Source organism: Solanum lycopersicum, chromosome 6 (assembly GCF_036512215.1).
Source record: "Solanum lycopersicum chromosome 6, SLM_r2.1".
Taxonomy (NCBI): domain Eukaryota; kingdom Viridiplantae; phylum Streptophyta; class Magnoliopsida; order Solanales; family Solanaceae; genus Solanum; species Solanum lycopersicum.
In genome coordinates this window covers 38330985-38351317 of record NC_090805.1, presented here as the reverse complement: position 1 = coordinate 38351317, position 20333 = coordinate 38330985, and the positions used below count along the sequence as shown (strand labels likewise).

General features: G+C 32.1%; 2 protein-coding genes and 2 non-coding genes across 4 annotated transcripts; all 4 read right to left on the bottom strand.

Annotated features, from left to right (window-relative positions):
• Positions 1–1266: 1266 nt before the first annotated feature.
• On the bottom strand, positions 1267–1427 carry LOC112941748 (U1 spliceosomal RNA). Its single transcript, XR_003247320.1, has one exon. It is a non-coding gene; the product is annotated as a U1 spliceosomal RNA (small nuclear RNA).
• An 8592-nt stretch (positions 1428–10019) lies between these two features.
• Positions 10020–10179, bottom strand: LOC112941749 (U1 spliceosomal RNA). Its single transcript, XR_003247321.2, has one exon. It is a non-coding gene; the product is annotated as a U1 spliceosomal RNA (small nuclear RNA).
• Positions 10180–11315: 1136 nt separating this feature from the next.
• Positions 11316–14075, bottom strand: LOC138337070 (RNA-binding protein 1-like). Its single transcript, XM_069298891.1, has 6 exons — positions 13915–14075; positions 12387–12476; positions 12243–12304; positions 12087–12168; positions 11729–11841; positions 11316–11632 (listed from the first exon to the last, which is right to left on the bottom strand). The coding sequence occupies exons 1-5, from the start codon at positions 13964–13966 to the stop codon at positions 11747–11749; spliced, it is 381 nt and encodes a 126-aa protein (XP_069154992.1). The 5' UTR covers positions 13967–14075; the 3' UTR covers positions 11316–11632; positions 11729–11746.
• Positions 14076–15886: 1811 nt separating this feature from the next.
• Positions 15887–19252, bottom strand: LOC101246436 (RNA-binding protein 2-like). The gene is made up of 7 exons (XM_010323921.4): positions 19053–19252; positions 17164–17273; positions 16937–17084; positions 16793–16854; positions 16618–16699; positions 16207–16337; positions 15887–16110 (listed from the first exon to the last, which is right to left on the bottom strand). Exons 1-6 carry the CDS (start codon positions 19153–19155, stop codon positions 16234–16236), a joined length of 609 nt encoding a protein of 202 aa, XP_010322223.2. The 5' UTR covers positions 19156–19252; the 3' UTR covers positions 15887–16110; positions 16207–16233.
• Positions 19253–20333: the final 1081 nt, after the last annotated feature.

Below are 20333 nucleotides of genomic sequence, written 5' to 3'. Positions count from 1 at the left end.
GAAAATCTTCTATATTAAGTAAGGGTAGAAGTATCACATGTTGCCAAGTGGCAGTCTAATGTTAAAAAAATTGGTGATGATTGTCTAATTAAAAAATTATTTCATATTTAGATACACTTTGTAAATAGAAAAAAAAATCTTTATGTGTTTACTTTTTTATTTCATATTATTACTTTAAGCTTAATGTTATTAACATGCGATTCAAAGATTAAATATAAAATAATTTCACAAAATAATTTTACAAAAAAGATTGAATGAATAACTCTCTATTACTTATTTTTAATATACGTATAAATTTCTTTTTACTCTAATCATTTCAGGAAAAAGAATGACTAACCATCCATTACTCATCTCTAATATATGAATTGTTTTCACTATTTTTATTATATTTGAATATGCCAAAGAAAATTTATGTAAATTAAATGGTCTGTAAATGTAACAAACCTAAATTTTTAAATAAGTCAATTCCTAGCAAAAAAATTCTTTTGTTGACTATTCATGTATTAGTTGCGATAGAGATTCTATGAACAAATATTTTTAAAAATTGTTTTTGATTACACTAGTTTAATAATAGTTCCTCTATTTTTGGAAGATGATAAACTTATTTGAAGAACCTATGGATGAGATATATAAAAATTAGCTTAAGCTTATTATTCATTTGCCACAAACTATTAAAATACATAAATTATGGGTCAATAGTTAGTTAAATAGCAATTTTCAATAGATTATATTATTTCACAATGCAAATTATGTAACGAACCACCATGTTACATGACAAAGAGAAAAATATACGAGGACCCACCAGTGATATACCTTCACTTTCTATAAATTTAATGAATTAAGGAGAGAATAGAAAACTTAATGTCTTCTCTTATAGGCGAAGCTAAATAAAGAATTCACTTAAAATGAAAACTTGTTTATATATGAGAGATTTAATTTGTTCAACTCAATCTAAAATTACTTATAAATAACTAATTATTAAAAACACAAAAAAAATACTCCTATGGTGCAAGGTTTATTTATTAAAAAGTACTTTTAGGTTCTTAGAAACTATAAAATTGTTGAACGTTCATACATATAATTACTAAGGTTCAGTAAAACTATCTTACTTGTTGTTAGTTTTAGCATAGGTTCAGCTAAAAGTATCTTAGCAGTAGTCATATGCGGATGATGATATATGTTCAACCACGCTGGGCTAAAGAGTGGCCTCTGGGCAACACATGTATTATTTAGATCTACAGCCCACCAAAGATTAAACTAGAATTGGCAAGGGCCGCGCGATCGCAAGCCTCTTCAGCAAAAAATTATGACGTAGGCTCGACCACTTGGGCCGACCTTAGGCAAGTACCCCTTCAAAGTGCAATAGAGGTCATAAGCCTAGGCCATGGGCCTTCATGATCAACCATTGACCCCGTCCAGGTAAGTATGTTATTTTATCATACTTGGCCCAATATTATACCTCCTCCTTCTGTCTCCATCTTCCCTATTTGTCGATGTGGGATAACTGGATTCTTCTGTATATATATCAAAATTTTCATCGTTGAAATAAATTAGTTACGTAAAAAACAAAATTGTAGTCTTAGACAACAATAACATATAAACACATTTTAAAATACGAACTACTATAAGTATGGATTACAAAATATAAGTACTTGATGATTCTGTTAGATTTTATTTGCCCTGATTTCTTACCATAAATAGGTTTTCCTTTTAGAAAAAGGTTTTGGATTGACTAATCCTTTTTCTGGTAGGAAAAAGTTTAGGACTCTATAAATAGAGGCATGTTCCTTCTAACTTAATCAAACAATGTAGTCTAAGGGCTTTGAGAGTTTTGGTTAGGGAGATAATTTATGGGTCACAAGCTTGATATGTTATCACTTGTGCGAACCTCCCATGTATCTTTGTGTCTTTTTGGTGTATTTCTCGTTGTCTTCTTACTCGTGGTCTTTCGAGGTTTGCTTTGCTAGCTTCCGCATTTACACCTACTTATTTTCGATCCTAACATGTTCGTGCTCCCAAAAAATTATTATTTCCTCTCATGTTTGTAAATTTGATTCAACTAAGGCTTGTCGAATTTCATAATGACTTATTTTTAACTGATTTATATATGAACATAGGATTAGAAAGTCTAATGAGTTCTTCAAGGTTTTGCACAAACTTGACCTGTATAGTTTAAGTCTTCAATTAAAACTACTCTTTTTAACCAAATTTGCATTGCATATTCTTTATATTAAATTACAATGTGTTAAAGCATCTCTATTAATCCCATGTTTTATTTTAAGGAAATCACATTTGAGAAAGTAAATAGTTTCTGGATAACCAAAAGAAAGTATAAGATATTAATATCATAGATGATAAAGGGAATTAGATAAGGTCATTTTTTTTTGATTGAGTTGGAAAATCATCACATATAATCACATATTTTTTTTCACACATATTTCCGTATTTACATGTCCTTTTAGAAATCATATAAATTTCTCAATTTTTCGTGTGTATTAGCCCCTGAATCTGACACTTAGAGCACCTAAAATCTTCTTTTCTCAAAATAATTTATTAGCACCTCCGTATTGAGGGATAAACTATCACTTATACTCACACAAATTTTTCATGTCCATTTTTGTATCTACAAGAACTTTTATTGGAATCACGTGAATTCTTCAATTTTTAGTGTGAATTAGCCCATGGATCTGACGCCTGAAGCATCCAATTTTTTTTATCAAAAAGCATTATGATGACCTCTATATTGAGTTGGGGAACACTCCCGTATATACTCGCACCATTTGTTCATGACCATTTTCGCATCTACAAGCCCTTTTAAGGAATCACACAAAAATTCTCATTTTTTCATGTGTATTAGCCCACAATTCTGGCGCCGAGAGCACCAACGATTTTATTCAAAAAAATATATGAGGACCTCCTTATTGAGTCCAGGAATCAGCAGGTATACTCACACCATTTTTTCAAGATCATTTTCACATCTCAAACCCCTTTTATAGGAATTGCGAATTTCTCAATTTTTCGTGTTTATTAGACCATGGATCTGGCATACAAGAACCCAAAAAAATTTATTAAAAAACATTATGAGGACCTCTGTATTATATTTGTAACCATCACATATACTCATACCTATTTTTCCACGTCATTTCATCATCTACAGACCCTTTTTAGAAATCATGCAAAATTCTCAATTTTTCATGTATATTAACTTATGGATCTGGCGCCGGGAGCACCCAAATTTTGTTTCTAAAAAATCTTTATGAGAACCTACATATATAGTTGGAGAAACATCACGTATACTCACACCATTTTTTATGCCTAGATCCGTATCTACAGGCCCTTTTTTGGAAATCATATAAATCTTTCAATATTTCATGTGTATTGACCCATGGATCTAGTGTCTGGAGCACCCAATTTAATTTTTCAAAAAACTTTATGAGGAACTCCGTGTTGAGTTGGGAACAATCACATATACTCACTTCATTTTTTCACGCCTATTCCGCATATACATGCCCTTTTTAAGAATTACACAAATTTCTCAATATTTTTATTGTATTAGTCCACGGTTCTAGCGCTCGGAGCACCCAGAATTTCATTCTAAAAAAATGTATGAGGACCTCCTTATTGATTTGGGGAATCATCATATATACTCACACTACTTTTTTTTAGCCTATTTCCGTATGTACATACATTTTTTAGAAATTGTGCAATTTTTATTATTTTTCATGTATATTAGCCTATGGATCTAGCGCAAGGAGCACCTACATTTTTTCTCTCATAAAGTTTTATGAGGACCTCCGTATTTAGTTGGGTAATCATAACGTATACTTTCACCATTTTCACGCTTATCTTCACATTTACATGTCTTTTTTCAAAAATTGCGCAATTTACTCAATTTTTCGTGTGTATTAAGCACATGGATCTGGCGCTAGAACAACTAAAATTTTTTTTCTCAAAAAAATTTATAAAGATCTCTATATTGAGTTGGGAAATATCATGTATAATCGCACCATTTTTTCATGTTCGATTCCGCATTTCCAGGCTCTTAATATATGAATTGCACTAATTTCTTGATTTTTTGCATGTATTAGCCAATGGATCTGGCGCTAGGAGCAAACAAAAATTTATTTTTAAAAACTTTTATGAGGAGCTCCGTGTTAAGTTGGGGATTATGAAATATACTCGCATCATTTTTTTCGCACTCATTTTCCATTTACATGTCTTTTTTTTTGGAGATTGTGCAAATGCCTCAATTTTTCTATATGCCAAACCAATTGATTTAACGCCTAGAGCAGCCAAAATATTTTTTTCTCAAAATAATTTATGAGGACCTCCTTATTGAGTCAGGAAATCATCACGTATACTAACACAATTTTTTATGTCCATTTACGCATGTACAAGCTCTTTTAAAAATCACGCAAATTACTTAATTTTTAAGTGTGTTCTGGCTAAAGCACCTAAAAAACTTTTCTTAAAAAATTTACGAGGACCTCTATTATTGACTTGGGAACAATCACGTATAGTCGTACTATTTTTTTAGCACCCATTTCCGCATCTACACATTGTTTATTAGAAATGACGCAAATTCCTCATTTTTTTGTGTGTTAATGCCCATTGTTCTGGCGTCCGAAGCACCCAAAACTTTTATTTACCAAAAACATCAGTAGGACATCATTATTGAGTTGGAAAACTATCACGTATTTTCATACTACTTTTCAAGCTTACTTTCGCATTTATAGGCCTTTTTTAGGTATTGCGCAAATTTCTCTATTTTTCGTGTGTATTAGATCACGGATTTGGCTTCTGCAGCACCCAAATTAATTTTATTTGTAAAACTTTATGAGGACCTTTATATTAAGTAACAGTCATGTATACTCACATCATTTTTCATGTTCATTTCTACATCTAGAGGCCCCTCTTTAGGAATCGCGCAAATTTCTCAATCTTTCATTTGTATTAGCCGATGGATCTAGTGCCTGGAGAACCAAATTTTTTTTCTCAAATTATTTTATGAGGACCTCTGTATTAAGTTGGGGAACAATCAAATACAGTCACACCATTTTTTTTACATGCAATTCTGCATCTACATGCCATTTTAGGAATCATGCAAATTCCTCAATTTTTTGGGGAGTAATAGCCCACTGTTTTGAAGCCCATAGTACCCATATTTTTATTCTGAAAAAACTTTATGAGGACCTCCTTATTGAGTCAGGGAACCATCATGTATACACACATCATTTTTTTCAAGCCCATTTGCCGCATCTACAAGCCGTTTCTGGGAAATGCTAAAATATCTCATTTTTTCATGTGTATTAGCCGATTCATGGATTTGGCGCCTCTAGCTCCCAAAAAATTCTGAAAAAACATTATAATATCTCTTTATTGATTTGGAGAACCATTACGTATACACGCACCATTTTTTCACGTCCATTTCCGCATCTACAGACCCTTTTTTAAGAATCACACAAGTTCCTCAATTTTTCGTGTGTAGTAGCCGATGGATCTGGCGCTCGGAGAACCCAAATTATATTTTCTCAAAAAACTTTACGACGACCGCTGTATTAAGTTGGGGAACCATCATATACTCACATAATTTCTTTTATGCTCATTTCCGCATCTAGAGCACAAAAAATTTTTCTCAAAAAACTTTATGAGATCCTCCGTATTTATATGGAGAACCAACTTGTATACTCAAATGATTTTTTTTCATCTCATTTCCGCATCTATAGGTTTTTTTAAGGATTCACACAAATTCTTCTTTTTTCATGTCTATTAGTCCATAGATCTAGCGCTCGAAGCACCCTAATTTTTAAAAAAGAAAGCATTACGAGTACCTCCGTATTGAGTTGGGAACCAACACGTATACTCACACCATTTTTTCAGGTCTGTTTCCGCATCTAGAGGCCCTTTATAGGAATTGGTCAAAGTCCTTAATTTTCGTGTGTATTAACCTATGGATCTAGAGCCTAGAGCACCGATTTTTTTTTTCAAAAAAAGTTTATGAGGACATCCGTATTGAGTTGGGAAGCAATCACATATACTCACACTAATTATTTCACTCCCATTTCCACATCTTCAAGCCCTTTTTAGAAATCGACTAAATTCCTTAATTTTTCGTGTGTTGATGCCAATGGAGCAAAGGCCTGGAGCAACAAACAATTTTCTCAAAAAATTTGTGAGGACCTCCTTATTAAGTTGGGTAACAATCATGTATACTCACATTATTTTTTCAAGCACATTTTTGTATTTACTAATCCTTTGCTCAGATTCCTCAATTTTTCATGTGTATAAGACCATGGATTTGGCGCCAGAGCACCCTAAATTTTTTTCTCAAAAATATTATGAGGACTTCGTATTGAATTGGGGAGCTATAATGTATAATCGCACCAATTATTTCACTCCCATTTGTGAATGTATAAGTCCTTTTTAAAAATAACAAATATTCCTAAATTTTCCTATGTATAAGTCCATTGATCAGGCGCCTAAATCACCAAAATTGTCTTTCTCAAAAAAAAATTATGAGGACCTCTGTATTGAGTTGGGGAACTATAACTTATACTCACACCATTTTTTTCACGTCAATTTCTTCATCTACAGGCCAATTTTTTAGAATCTCACAAATTGCTCAATTTTCGGGTGTATTAGCCCGTGTGTTTCTGGATCCCGAAGCACCCAAATTCTTTATATCAAAAGCATTATGAAGAACTTAGTATTGAGTTTGGGAACCATCGCGTATACTCACACTATTTCATTCACACACATTTCCGTATCTACAGGCCCTTTTATTGGAATAATGCAAATTTCTCAATTTTTCGTGTGCATTAGCCCACGGATCTGGCGCGCAAAGCACCCCAACTTTTTCTTAAAAAACATTATAAGGACCTTTGTATTGAGTTGGAAACAGTCATGTATACTCATACCATTTTTTGAAGCTCATTTGCGCATTTACATGCCTTTTTTTAGGAATAGCATAAATTCATCAATTACTCCATGGATCTGGATCCCGAAGCACCCAAAATTGTTTTTCTCAAAATACTTTATGAGGAAATACTTATTGAGTAACCATCATGTATATTCACACTATTTTTTTATATCCATTTCCTCAATTACTCGCCCTTTTTTAGTAATTGCATAAATTCCTCAATTTTCTGTTTATATTAGCCGATGAATCTGGCTTTCGAAGAACCCAATCTTCTTTTCCCAAAAAGAATTATAAGGACCTCCATATTGAGTTGGGGAACCATCACGTATAATCACACTAAAATTTTCACGCCCATTTCTGCATCTACAAGCCCTTTATTTTAAATCGCGCAAATTCATCAATATTTGCGTGTATAAGCCCATGGATTTGGCGTCAGGAACTCCAATATTTTTTCTCAAATAAATTTATCAGGACCTCCGTATTAAGTTGGGAAACCATCAGGTATACTCACACCATTTTTTTCACGCCCATTATTTTATTTGATGGACTTTTTTTTTGGAATCGCGCAAATTTCTCAATTTTTGAGTGTAATTAGCTAATGGATCTAGAGTCTGAAGCACCCAATTTGGTTCCCAAAAATTTTTATGAGGCCGTCTGTATTGAGTTGGGGAACCATCACATATAATCACACATATTTATTTTCATGTCCATTTCCGCATTCACATACCTTTTAGGAATCGCAGAAATTCCTACGTTTTTCGTGTGTATTAGCCTATAGATTTGGTACCCAAAACACTCAAATATTTTTTTCTCAAAAATCTTTAAGGACTTCCATATTGATTTGGGAACCGTCACGCATATTCAAACCATTTTTTTCACATCCATTTCAGCATCCAGAGGCCTTTTTTTAGGAATTACTCCATTTTTTTGTGTGTATTAGCCTAAAGAATTAGGGATCGAAACACTCCTTTTTTTCTCAAAGAACATTATGAGGACTTCCGTATTAAGTTAGGAACCATCCTGTATAGTCACACATTTTTTTCACTTTTATTTTCGCATCTACATGCCATTTTTAGGAATTGCGTAAATTCCTTAATTTTTCGTATGTATTAGCCCATGGATATGGTGCCTCAAGCACCCAAATTTCTCTTTCAAAAAATTTATAAGGACCTTTGTATAGAGTTAGGGAATCCTCATGTATACTCAAATTATTTTTTCACGTCCATTTCGTCATCTACATGCCTTTTCTAAGAATCACGCAAATTTTTCAACTTTTAGAATGAATTAATTAGCCCATAAATCTGGCGCCCGAAGCATCCAAATAAAGTTTCTCAAAAACTTTTATGAAGACCTACATATTGAGTTGGGGAACCATCAAATATACTCACACCACTTTTTAATCAACTTTTCCTATTTTAAGAAATTGCGCAAATTCCTTAATTTTTTTTCTGTAACTATTAGCCATGGATCAAGTGCTCGGAGAACCCAAAATATTTTTATCAATAAAATTTATGAGGACCTCTGTATTGATTTGGGGAACTATCACGTATACTCTCATTATTTCTCATATCCATATCCGCATCTAGAGGCACTATTTAGGAATCGCACAAATTCCTCAAATTTTTGTTGGTTTTAGGCCATGGATCTGGCGCCAAAGAGCACCCAAAAGTTTTTGGTCAAAAAAAATTATGAGGACTTCTGTATTAAATAAGAGAACTATCACATATACTCATAACTTTTTTTCCATGCTCATTTCTGCATTCAGAGGCCTTTTTTATGGATTGCGTAAATTTATCAATTTTTCGTATGTATTAGCCCATAGATTTGGCGCCTGTAGCACCCTAAATTGTTTTTTGGAATTACACAAATTTCTCATTTTTTCGTTTGTATTATCTCATTGATCAGGTGCGTGGAGCACCCTAAATACTATTTTCTAAAAACTTTATGAGGACCTCTGTATTGAGTTGGGGAACTGTCATGTATATTTACATCAATATTTTTACTCTCATTTCTGCATCTACAAGCCCTTTTTAGGAATTAAGCAAGTTAGTCAAGTTTTCTTGTGTAATTAGCCTATGGTTCTGACCTATGGAGTACCTCAATTGTTTTTCTCAAAAAAATATTATGAATACCTCCATATTGAATTTTGGGAACTATTACGTATTCTCGTACTATTTTTCACACTAATTTTCACATCTAGAGGCCATTTTTTAAAAAGCGCGTAAATTTCGCAATTTTTCGTGTGTATTAGCACATAGATAGATCAACCCACCGAATCGCCTCAAATATCTTTCTCTTAACTGCAGTTACTCAAGTTCAAGTAGTAGAAGGGCGAGGCCCACAGCTCTCCTATCATATTTTAAGTAATGTCTCTATATTATGAGTTTGAAGTCAAATGGCAAAAAACAAATTTGAGTAACATTTCTATAAAAAGGGCAATACAATTAAGTATGAAATCAAAATGGTCATTTGAACAACTCCATCCTAATGTTGCTCTTTAGTATACATAATAATTCATGAGATTGTTCATAATCTTACATACTGTTAGTTATAGCATAGGTTCAGCTAAACTATCTTAGCGGCACTAATATAGCATAACAGAATATCTGTTCAACTAAGTTGGGCTAGAATATCAGAAGCCCATCAAAATCAAAGTAATTTTTTCAATTTTTCGTGTTTATTAGCACATAGATCAACCGACCGAATCGCCTTAAATATCTTTCTCCTAACTGTAGTTACTTAAATTCAAGTAGAAGACGGGCGAGGCCCACTTTTGTCCTATCACATTTTAAGTAATGTCTATATATTATGAGTTTGCCGTCAAATTTCAAAAAACAAATTTGAGTAACACTTCTATTAAAAGGGCAATAAAATTAAGTATAAAATCAAAATTGTCATTTGAACAACTCCATCCTAATGTTGCTCTTTAGTATATATAATAATTCATGAGATTGTTCATAATCTTACATACTGTTAGTTATTGCATAGGTTCAACTAAACTATTTTAGCAGCAGTAGTATAGCATAACAGAATATCTGTTCAACTACGATGGGCTAGAATATCAGAGGAAAATTAAAACCAAAGATTAAACTAGATTTGGTTGGGGCCACGCGAACGCAGGCCCCCTCAGCAACAAATTATGACGTACGCTAAACCACTTGGGCCAACCTTAGGCAGGCACCCCTCCAAAGTGCAATGGAGGTCACAAGCCTAGGCCATGGATCTTCACGATCACCCATTGACCCCATTCAGGTAAGTAATTAAAAAAAAAAGATAAAACATAAATTTAGATAATTGTCTCAACGATTTTAGCCTTAGCCAACATTAAAAGATGAACGCACTTTATGATACAAACTAAATAAAATTACTTCGTGACTAGTGCTCTCAATTCCCAAACTACTACTACTTCCGCTCATGTCTATAACTATGGTTCATTTAAGGCTTGTAGAGTTTCATATGACTGTTTTTTAAATTGCTTTATATCTAAAACTAGGATTAGAAAGTTTACCGACTTCTTCAATACTAAGTAGCTCCGTATATTTCGCCAAAAAGGAATGATTATGCATTGATTAGTTGCAAGCTAAGTATGCTCGTTACAGTCTTACACAAACTTCATCAGTCTAGTTTAAGTCTTTAATTAATACTACTCTTTTTTATCCCAACTTGCATTGCATACCGTTACTCTCACGAAGCCCACACACAAACTAGGTACTCGAGACAACGATGATGATTTGACAAAAATCTCAAATAACTTTTGATGATGAAAACATGAACCAGGTTTACATGCATGTTCCAAAAATAAAATAAAGAGGCGGGAAGAGATCACTCATAGAATAGGAAAACATGTACAAAACATCAATCCAAGTTAAACTGGGAGAAGAATGAAGGTGAACGACTCCTATGTGGAAAAGTAAGGAGACAAACAAGTTCCATAAGAAAAAAGATTATTTTTCTGAGGAAAATTAATTTCTTTTCTTGTAGAAGCCGACTAAGGTTTAATCAAACTCTATACAAGCACAAAGCTAAAGAAGAAAACAATTGTCTTTCGCAAAATCAGAAATCAAAAGAATTTTTCTAGTGAAGGCCAAACATTCAACAAGATCAATAAAGCGGAAGAAAGAAGTACTAGAGTTGGGATTTCATTATGTTGTTTTGGCTCATCTTGGAATTAGTGTTTAGGACTTTTTTTCTCAAGTTATCATTAATGGCAAGCTTTCGACTCCAGCCTTTACTGCAATCCATTGTTTTTAATGGAAAGGCGATCCTTATTAGCATTTGGTAAGATAATAGCTACCTCTGCGTAAAAGTCGTTACGTTTTTCACAAGGATTTTTAGAGACTGTAAGGGGGAGGTCATTCAGAATGGATAATATAGACATTGGGAGACTCTACATATACCATATATAGTAAGTGCTTTCATTGACTCCAAATAAAAATCCACAAACCATCACCATCACCATGGAATTAAAGCACATACACTTTCTAGCAAGGATTACCTTAAAAAGTCTCGAGACCCAAATGATAGCAATCACACACTAAACAACATAGCACAAGTTGATAATGTCATAAGTTGTAGCGAATTTAAAAAGAAATTTAAACAATTTGATCTGACAAGCAACTTTGTCTTCAAACTGCTAAGCACCAGCTACAGTTAATATACATGATCAGAGAAACACGCTTGCATCAGAACTTCGCTCTCAAAACATGGCAAGTCCTACACAAAAGCATAGTTCCACAATTTAGTAACTTTGTATAACCGTATGTTATGGTCATCGATAATAAAAGGGTCAAGCGCACCAAAGGTTTGTACCTGTAAATACACATAGTTTCAACAATCCCCTCCAGCTGACGTCTCACCAGGATTGCGAGCAAATTGCAGCATTAAGTTGCCTGGATCATGCTCATCAAAGTCGAATTTATAACCTACAAGATTTGATTAATTTTACTACACCATTATCCCAACAAATTTCTCTTTCATAGATCGATGTACACTAGCAAATTGTCCGACAATTTTTGTCAAGCATTCATGAAATGTCCTTCAACTTGTACGAAAGTTTAAAGACCAAAATTTTAGAATATTCACACAACATTGATTTTGTTTAGTACTCTGATTAATTATAAATTGATCATTCATAATTATGAGGTAGAAAAAAGAGTGTGAAGCACACCTTGTAAGGCATCCATTGCAGCAGCTGCATGAAGCGGACTCACAAAATCAACAAAGCAATGAATCAAGGTATTGACTCCAGGCTGCATATAAGTTGATAATCAGTAGACAGAAATTTTAATTAGTAGATGATGATGTGAAACGTATATATTCTTACATATATTGATGGTTCTGGTACGAGCCTAACTTCTTTGTAACCTCCAAAATGGCGGAATATGTCTGCAAAAACTGAAGTAAAGGGAAAAACTAGAATGGGCCATAAATAAAACAATAAGCTAATTTCCACAGAAGAAAAGGATACGTGCCACCTCTCTTGTTGTACAGTCCTCAGGCAAACCCTCTACATACAATGTACTGCTAGCATTTGGAGGAAGCATATCTTCTGGAGCTTCTAAAAAGGGGAAAATCAGCACAAACAAATATCATTTAGCACTAAAACAAAACAAGAAAAGAATAGTAAAATAAAGTGCAACAAAATACCAACATCAACCTAACATAACCAAATAAGGTTTAGTATATATGTATTAAAAAGAATTCCTAAATATTTATATACATATACATATATGATTGTGAACTGAGTAATATTTTCAGTGCTTTTCATGATTTAGAGCGTTGTCTCTCTCTCTTTCTTTTGATTTATTTAAACATATTTTCATTACTTTTTCTATAATTACTGTAATGCAACAAAAAAAAGATAATAATATATTTTTATCATCTATATATATATATATATATACCCCCTGGAAAAACCCCCTAGATCCACCCTTGGATTGCTTAAATCTCTATTTTAATACTGATTTTTCTTGTATTTTGAAGAATTTTGTGATACATATATTAGCAATTAAAATTGAAGATTTCCTTATATGTATTGTCATTGTATAAGGTCTATTTTAGTCTTTCTTTAAAATGTGTGCTAGTCTTTCTTTCTTTATAACGTGTGCTCCACTTTGGTGAAGCAAACACTTCGCTTCACTCAAAGTGAAGCAAGACATTGTTAATTTTATTCGCTTCATACTCCCTTCAACACTAGTTCTAATTTAAACTCTCTTGGACTATCACCTTTTATCATCATCTGCCCATGATGATTGAAATCATTTCCTAGTTATCTTGCAACACATCAGGACTGATGTGAATTGTTTAAGATGAAGGAATCGTTGCTAACATACAAGAAACCTTGCTAGTATCCAGGTGACAATGTGATGGAATTCTCTTCTCTTTTTAGCTAGTTTTACACTGACTATCAACCTCAATGGGATACTATAGATTCATCATTACTAAATAAGCCCTTACACCAAAAGGTTCATCTAATGTATAAAAGCTATAAAAATAGCTCTAATATTCAGCACAAAGAAATTGCATTGCCCTATTCACGCGGACTTCAAACATATACTACAACTTTGTTTTTTATTTCCTCCACTTAATTCAGTAATACCAAAGACTTTCTTGATGAGTATACAGGACATTCTTAATAAGTATTCTCAATTCCTATCATAACTATATTACACCAACCACAACAAAAAGCATAAAAAAAATTTTAATTCAAAAGGAAAATGAACAAACTCTATTCTCGACAGACCATAAAATTAAGTTTTGACTGATTTAATAAACCCTAGTATCTACAAGTCCTAACAATTAAGTTCCTGACTGAAAAAGTATATGAATAAATCCTAGTTTCTACGAGTCATAAAAATTAAATTCTTAACTAAAAAAATTAATGTAAAAACCCTAATTTCTACAGATCCATCCTATTGACCAAAAAATATGTTGAAATCTTAATTGTCTCTTCTTTCTTGATAGGATTTTAAACAGATACAGGGTTGATTATATACCATATTCATTGAGAGGGATTTCCGGAGAGAGAGGAGTAAGATCCGGCGACATCACTTACAGCTGCACAGTGATGGTGTCCTTCCGATAAGCACCCGCCACCATATGTTAGTCCACCAGAGAGAAAATGACTTTCCACTAAGATTGAAAGAGAAAGGAAAAGGAGTGCTCACTATTTAAGGAAAGACAAAAATAATGCATTGTAAAGAAAGATCCGTTAAGTGATGAATTTACTTAAAATGAAAATCTTCTATATTAAGTAAGGTAAAAGTATCACATGTTGCCAAGTGGCAGCCTAATGTTAACAAAATTGGCGATGATTGTCTAATTAAAAAATTATGCATATTAAGATACACTTTGTAAATAGAAAAAAATTCTTTATTTTTTAAATTTTTTATTTCATATTATTACTTTTAGCTTCATGTTATTAACATGTGATTCAAAGATTAAAAATAAAATATTTTCACAAAACCATTTTCGGAAAAAGTTTGAATGAATAACTCTCATTACTTATTTTTAATATAGGTATAAATTTCTTTTCACACTAAATCATTTCAGGAAAAATTAGAATGACTAACCATCCATTACTCATCACTAATATATGAATTCTTTTCACTATTTTCATTATATTTGAATATGGCAAAGGAACTTTATGCAAATAAAATAGTCTGTAAACGTAAAAAATCTAATTTTTTAAATAAGTCAATTCTTAGCAAAAATGATTCTTCTGTTGACTATTCATATATTAGTTGCGATATATATTCTATCCACAATTTTTGTAAATTTTTTTTATTACACTAGTTTAATATAATAGTTTTTCTATTTTCGGAAGATGATAAATTTTGTATGAAGAACTTATAGATGATATATACAAAATTAGCTAAAGCTTATTATTCATTTGTTATAAACTATTAAAATACTTAAATTATGGGTCAATAGTTAGTTAAATAGCAATTTTCAATAGATTATATTATTTCACAATGCAAATTATGTAACATGTAAGCATCCGCCATGTTGCATAACAAAGATATATATATATATATATCCATGTTACATAACAAAGAGAGAAATATATATATATATATATATATATATATATATATATATATATATATATGAGTGTTCACCATTGATACACTTTACTTTTTATGAATTTGATGAATTTAAGGAAAGACTAGTTAGAAATTTTTCTGTCTTCTCTCATAGGCGAAGCTAAATAAAGAATTCACTTAAAATGAAAATTTATTTATAAATGAGTGACTGTGTTCACCTAAATCGAAAATTACTTCTAAATATCTAATTATTTAAAACAAAAAAAGTAGTACTCCTATGGTGCAAGGTTTATTTTATGAACCAGGTTCACACACATGTTCCAAAAATAAATAAAGAGGCGGGAAGAGATCACTCATAAAATAGGAAAACATGTTCAAAACATCAATCCAAGTTAAACTGGGAGAAGAATGAAGGCGACTAAGGTTTAATTAAACTCTATACAAGCATAAAGCTAAAGAAGAAAAAAATTGTCTTTCGCAAAATCACAAATCAAGAGAATTTTTCAAGTGAAGGCCGAACATTCAACAATATCAATAAAGCGGAAGAAAGAAGTACTAGACTTGGGATTTCTTTCTGATGTTTTGGTTCATCTTGGAATTAGTGTTTAGGACTTTTTTTTCTCAAGTTATCATTCATGGCGAGCTTCCTACTCCAGCCTTTACAGCAATCCATTGTTTTTAAGGGAAAGGCAATCCTTGTTAGCATTTGGTAAGATAATAGCTACCTCTGCGTAAAAGTCGTTACGTTTTTCACAAGGATTTTTAGAGACTGTAAGGGGGAGAGCATTCAGAATGGATAATATAGACATTGGGAGACTCTACATATACAATATATAGTAAGTGCTTTCATTGACTCCAAATAAAAATCCACAAACCATCACCATCACCATGGAATTAAAGCACATACACTTTCTAGCAAGGATTAACCTTAAAAAGTCTCGAGACCTATATGATTGCAATCAGACTCTAAACAAAAGAGCACAAGTTGATAATGACATTAGTTGTAGCAAATTTTAAAAAGAAATTTAAACAATTTGATCTGACAAGCAACTTTGTCTTCGAACTGCTAAGCACCAGCTACAGTTAATATACATGATCAGATAAACACGCTTGCATCATAACTTCGCTCTCAAAACATGGCAAGTCCTACACAAAAGTATAGTTCCACAATTTAGTAACTTTGTATAACCGTATGTTTTGGTCATCGATATTAAAAGGGTCAAGCGCACCTAAGGTTTGTACCTGTAAATACACATAGTTTCAACATTTTCAACGATTCCCTCCACCTGACCTGACTGACCTCGCACCAGGATTGCGAGCAAATTGCAGCAATAAGTTTCCTGAATCATGCTTACCAAGGTCGAATTTATAACCTGCAAGATTTAATTAGTTTTACTACGCCATTCCATCAAATTTTTCTTTCGTAGATTGGTGTACACTAGCAAATTGTCTGACAATTTTCTTTCAAGCAGCAATCGATTCATGAAATGACAAGTCAAAAGGCACATGTAGAGCAGCTTCCACACTTGTATGAAATTTTGAAGACCAAAATTTTAGAATATTCACACAACACCAATTTTGTTTAGTACTCTGATTAATTATAAATTGAGCATTCATAATTATGAGGTAGAAAGAAGAGAATGTGAAGCTCACCTTGTAAGGCATCCATTGCAGCAGCTGCATGAAGCGGACTCAGAAAATCAACAAAGCAAAGAATCAAGTTATTGGCTCCAGGCTGCATATATAATTAATTAAGTTGATAATCCAAAATAACAGTAGACAGAATTTTTAATCAGTAAATGATGATTTGAAACGTATATATTCTTACATATATTGATGGTTTTGGTACGAGCCTAACTTCTTTGTAACCTCCAAAATGGCGGAATATGTCTGCAAAAACTGAAGTAAAGGAAAAAACTAAAACGGGCCATAAATAAAACAAGAATCTAATTTCCTCACAAGAAAAGGATACGTGCCACCTCTCTTGTTGTACAGTCCTCAGGCAAACCCACTACATACAATGTACTGCTAGCATTTGAAGGAAGGATATCTTCTGGTACCATTCCAACATCCTCAATGCCCATAATTACACTAAGTATGGACTCATAGGACAAAATTTCCTGGAAATTTTACCACTATATTATACTTATACAGTATTACGTACGAAACTAACCTCAAAAGGAAATAAAAACTAATTACCCCAGTACGGAGGTAGTGTTCATAGGATGCTTCGATAGAAGCTGTGCTTCTCAATCTCATCATTTCCCATTCATCATCACTGTCATAATAGAAAGGACTACTTGGAGCTTCTAAAAAGGGGAAAATCAGCACAAACAAATATCATTTAGCACTGAAACCAAACAAGAAAAGAATAGTAAAATTATGTGCAACAAATATCAGCATCATAACCAAATAAGGTTTAGTATATATGTATTAAAAAGAATTCCTTAATATTTATATACATATATGATTGTGAACTTAGTAATCTTTTTAGTGCTTTTCATGATTTAGACCCCTCTCTCTCTCTCTCTCTCTCTTTTGATTTTGTTAAACATATTTTTCATTACTTTTTCTATAATTACTGTAACGCTACAAAAAAAAGATAATCATAGATTTTTGTCATCTAACTTAGGTAGATAATTAACTTTGTTAAAATTGAGTTGTATCAACAAGTGAAGATAATAGTTTGACATAAATTATATACTAAAATCGTATTATATAATAATTAAATTATTATACTTGAAATTTAGTGCAATAAATTAAAGTTGTTAACCTACTTCAAGAATCATTCTCATGAAAATACATGAGCTGTAACTAGTGGTGGATGCAGAATTTTAACTAAATGGGTTCAAAAAATAAAAATTCAGTGCATGAAATTTGAACTTGAAAGCTCAAGATAAATTTTAAACCCCTAAATCATGAGTCAACCTCTAATCTTATGTTTAGGCGATTCAAAATAAATTTATCTATATATATATACCCTGGAAAAAACCCCTAGATCCACCCTTTGATTGCTAAAGTCTCTATTTTAATATTGATTTTTCTTGTATTTTGAAGAATTTTGTGATACATATATTAGCATTTAAAATTGAAGATTTGCTTATATGCACTGTCATTGTAGAAGGTCTATTTTAGCCTTTCTTTAAAATGTGTGCTAGTCTTTCTTTCTTTATAAAATGTGCTCTTCTTTGGTGAAGCAAACACTTTGCTTCACTCAAAGTGAAGCAAGACATTGTTGATTTTATTCGCTTCATGCTCCCTTCAACACTAGTTCTAACTACCTAGCCCTAATTTAAACTCTCTTGGACTATCGTCTTTTATCATCATCTGCCCATGACGATTGAAATCATTTCCTAGCTATCTTGAAGCACATTAGGGACTGATGTGAATTGTTTATGATGCAGGAATCATTGCTAACATACACGAATCCTTGCTAGTATCAAGGTGACAATGTGATTGAGTTCTCTCCTCTTTTTAGTTAGTTTTACAATGACTGTCAACCTCAATGGGATACTATAGATTCACCACTACTAAATAAGCCTTTACACCAAAGGTTCATCTAATGTATAAAAGCTACTAAAATAGCTCTAATATTCAGTCCAAATAAATTGCATTGCTCTATTCACGCGGACTACAAACATATACTACAACTTTGTCTTTTATTTCTTCCACTTACTTCAGTAATACCAAAGACTTTCTCGATGAGTATACAGGACATTTTTGGTGAGTATTCTAATTTCTATCATAACTATATTACACCAACCACAACAAAAAGCATAAAAATTAAGTTTTTAATTGAAAAGGCAAATGAACAAACTCTATTTTCAACAAGCCATAAAATTAAGAAGTTTTGACTAATTTAATAAACCCTAGTATCTACAAGTCATAACAACTAAGTTTCTGACTGAAAAAGTATATGAATAAATCCTAGTTTCTAAAAGTCATAAAAATTAAATTCATAACTAAAAAATAAATGTCAAAACCCTAATTTCTACAGATCCACCCTATTGAGCAAAAAATATGTAGAAATCCTAATTGTCTCTTCTTTCTCAATAGGATTTTAAACAGATACAGAGTTGATTTGATACCATATTCGTTGAGAGGGATTTCCGGAAAGAGAGGAGTAAGATCCGGCAACATCACTTCCAGCTGAATAGTGTTGGTGTCCTTCCGGTAAGCACCCGCCGCCATATGTTAGTCCACCTGAGAGAAAATGAGTTTTCAGTAAAACTGAAAGAGAAAGGAAAAGGAGTGCTCACTATTTAAGGAAAGACAAAAAATGCATTGTAAAGAAAGATCCGCCCAAGTACAATGATGAATTTACTTAAAAGGAAAATCTTCTATATTAAGTAAGTGTAGAAGTATGACATGTTGCCAAGTGGCAGCCAAATGTTAACAAAATTGGCGATGATTGTCTAATTGAAAAATTATACGTATTAAGATACACTTTGTAAATAGAAAAAAAATCTTTATTATTTTACTTTTTTATTTCATATTATTACTTTTAGCTTCATGTTATAAACATGCGATTCAAAGATTAAAAATAAAATATATTCACAAAATCATTTTAGGAAAAAGGTTGAATGAATAACTCTCTTTACTTATTTTTAATATAGGTATAAATTTCTTTTCACACTAAATCATTTCAGGAAAAATTAGAATGACTAACCATCCATTACTCATCTCTAATATATGAATTTTGTTCACTATTTTCATTATATTTGAATATGGCAAAGTAAATTTATGTAAATTAAATAGTCTGTAAACGTAACAAACCTAATTTTTTAAATAAGTCAATTCCAAGCAAAAATAATTCTTTTGTTGACTTTTCATATATTAGCTAAGATAGAGATTCTATCCTTAATTATTTTTAAAAGTTTTTTTTTATTCCACTAGTTTAATAATAGTTCTTCTATTTTCCAAAGATGATAAATTTGTATGAAGAACCTGTAGATGATATATACAAAAATTAGCTAAAGCATATTATTCATTTGTTATAAACTATTAAAATACTTAAATTATGGGTCAATATTTAGTTAAATAGCAATTTTGAATAGATTATATTATTTCACAATGCAAATTATGTAACATGTAAGCAACCGCCAAATTACATGACAAAGAGAGAAATATATGAGCGCCACCACTGATATACCTTCACTTTCTCTAAATTTGATGAATTTAAGGGGAGAATAGAGAACTTGATGACGTTCTTGAACGATGATAAAGTCATTATATTGAGCAAAATAGATGTGAATTGACTCACTAAATTTTTTTGGTTAGTTGCTTCTTTAAATTTTGCACGCCCTTCAAAAAATGTTGGCTCCACCATCTTGGGTTGACCTACGGTTGGTCAAGTGAGTTCATATGAG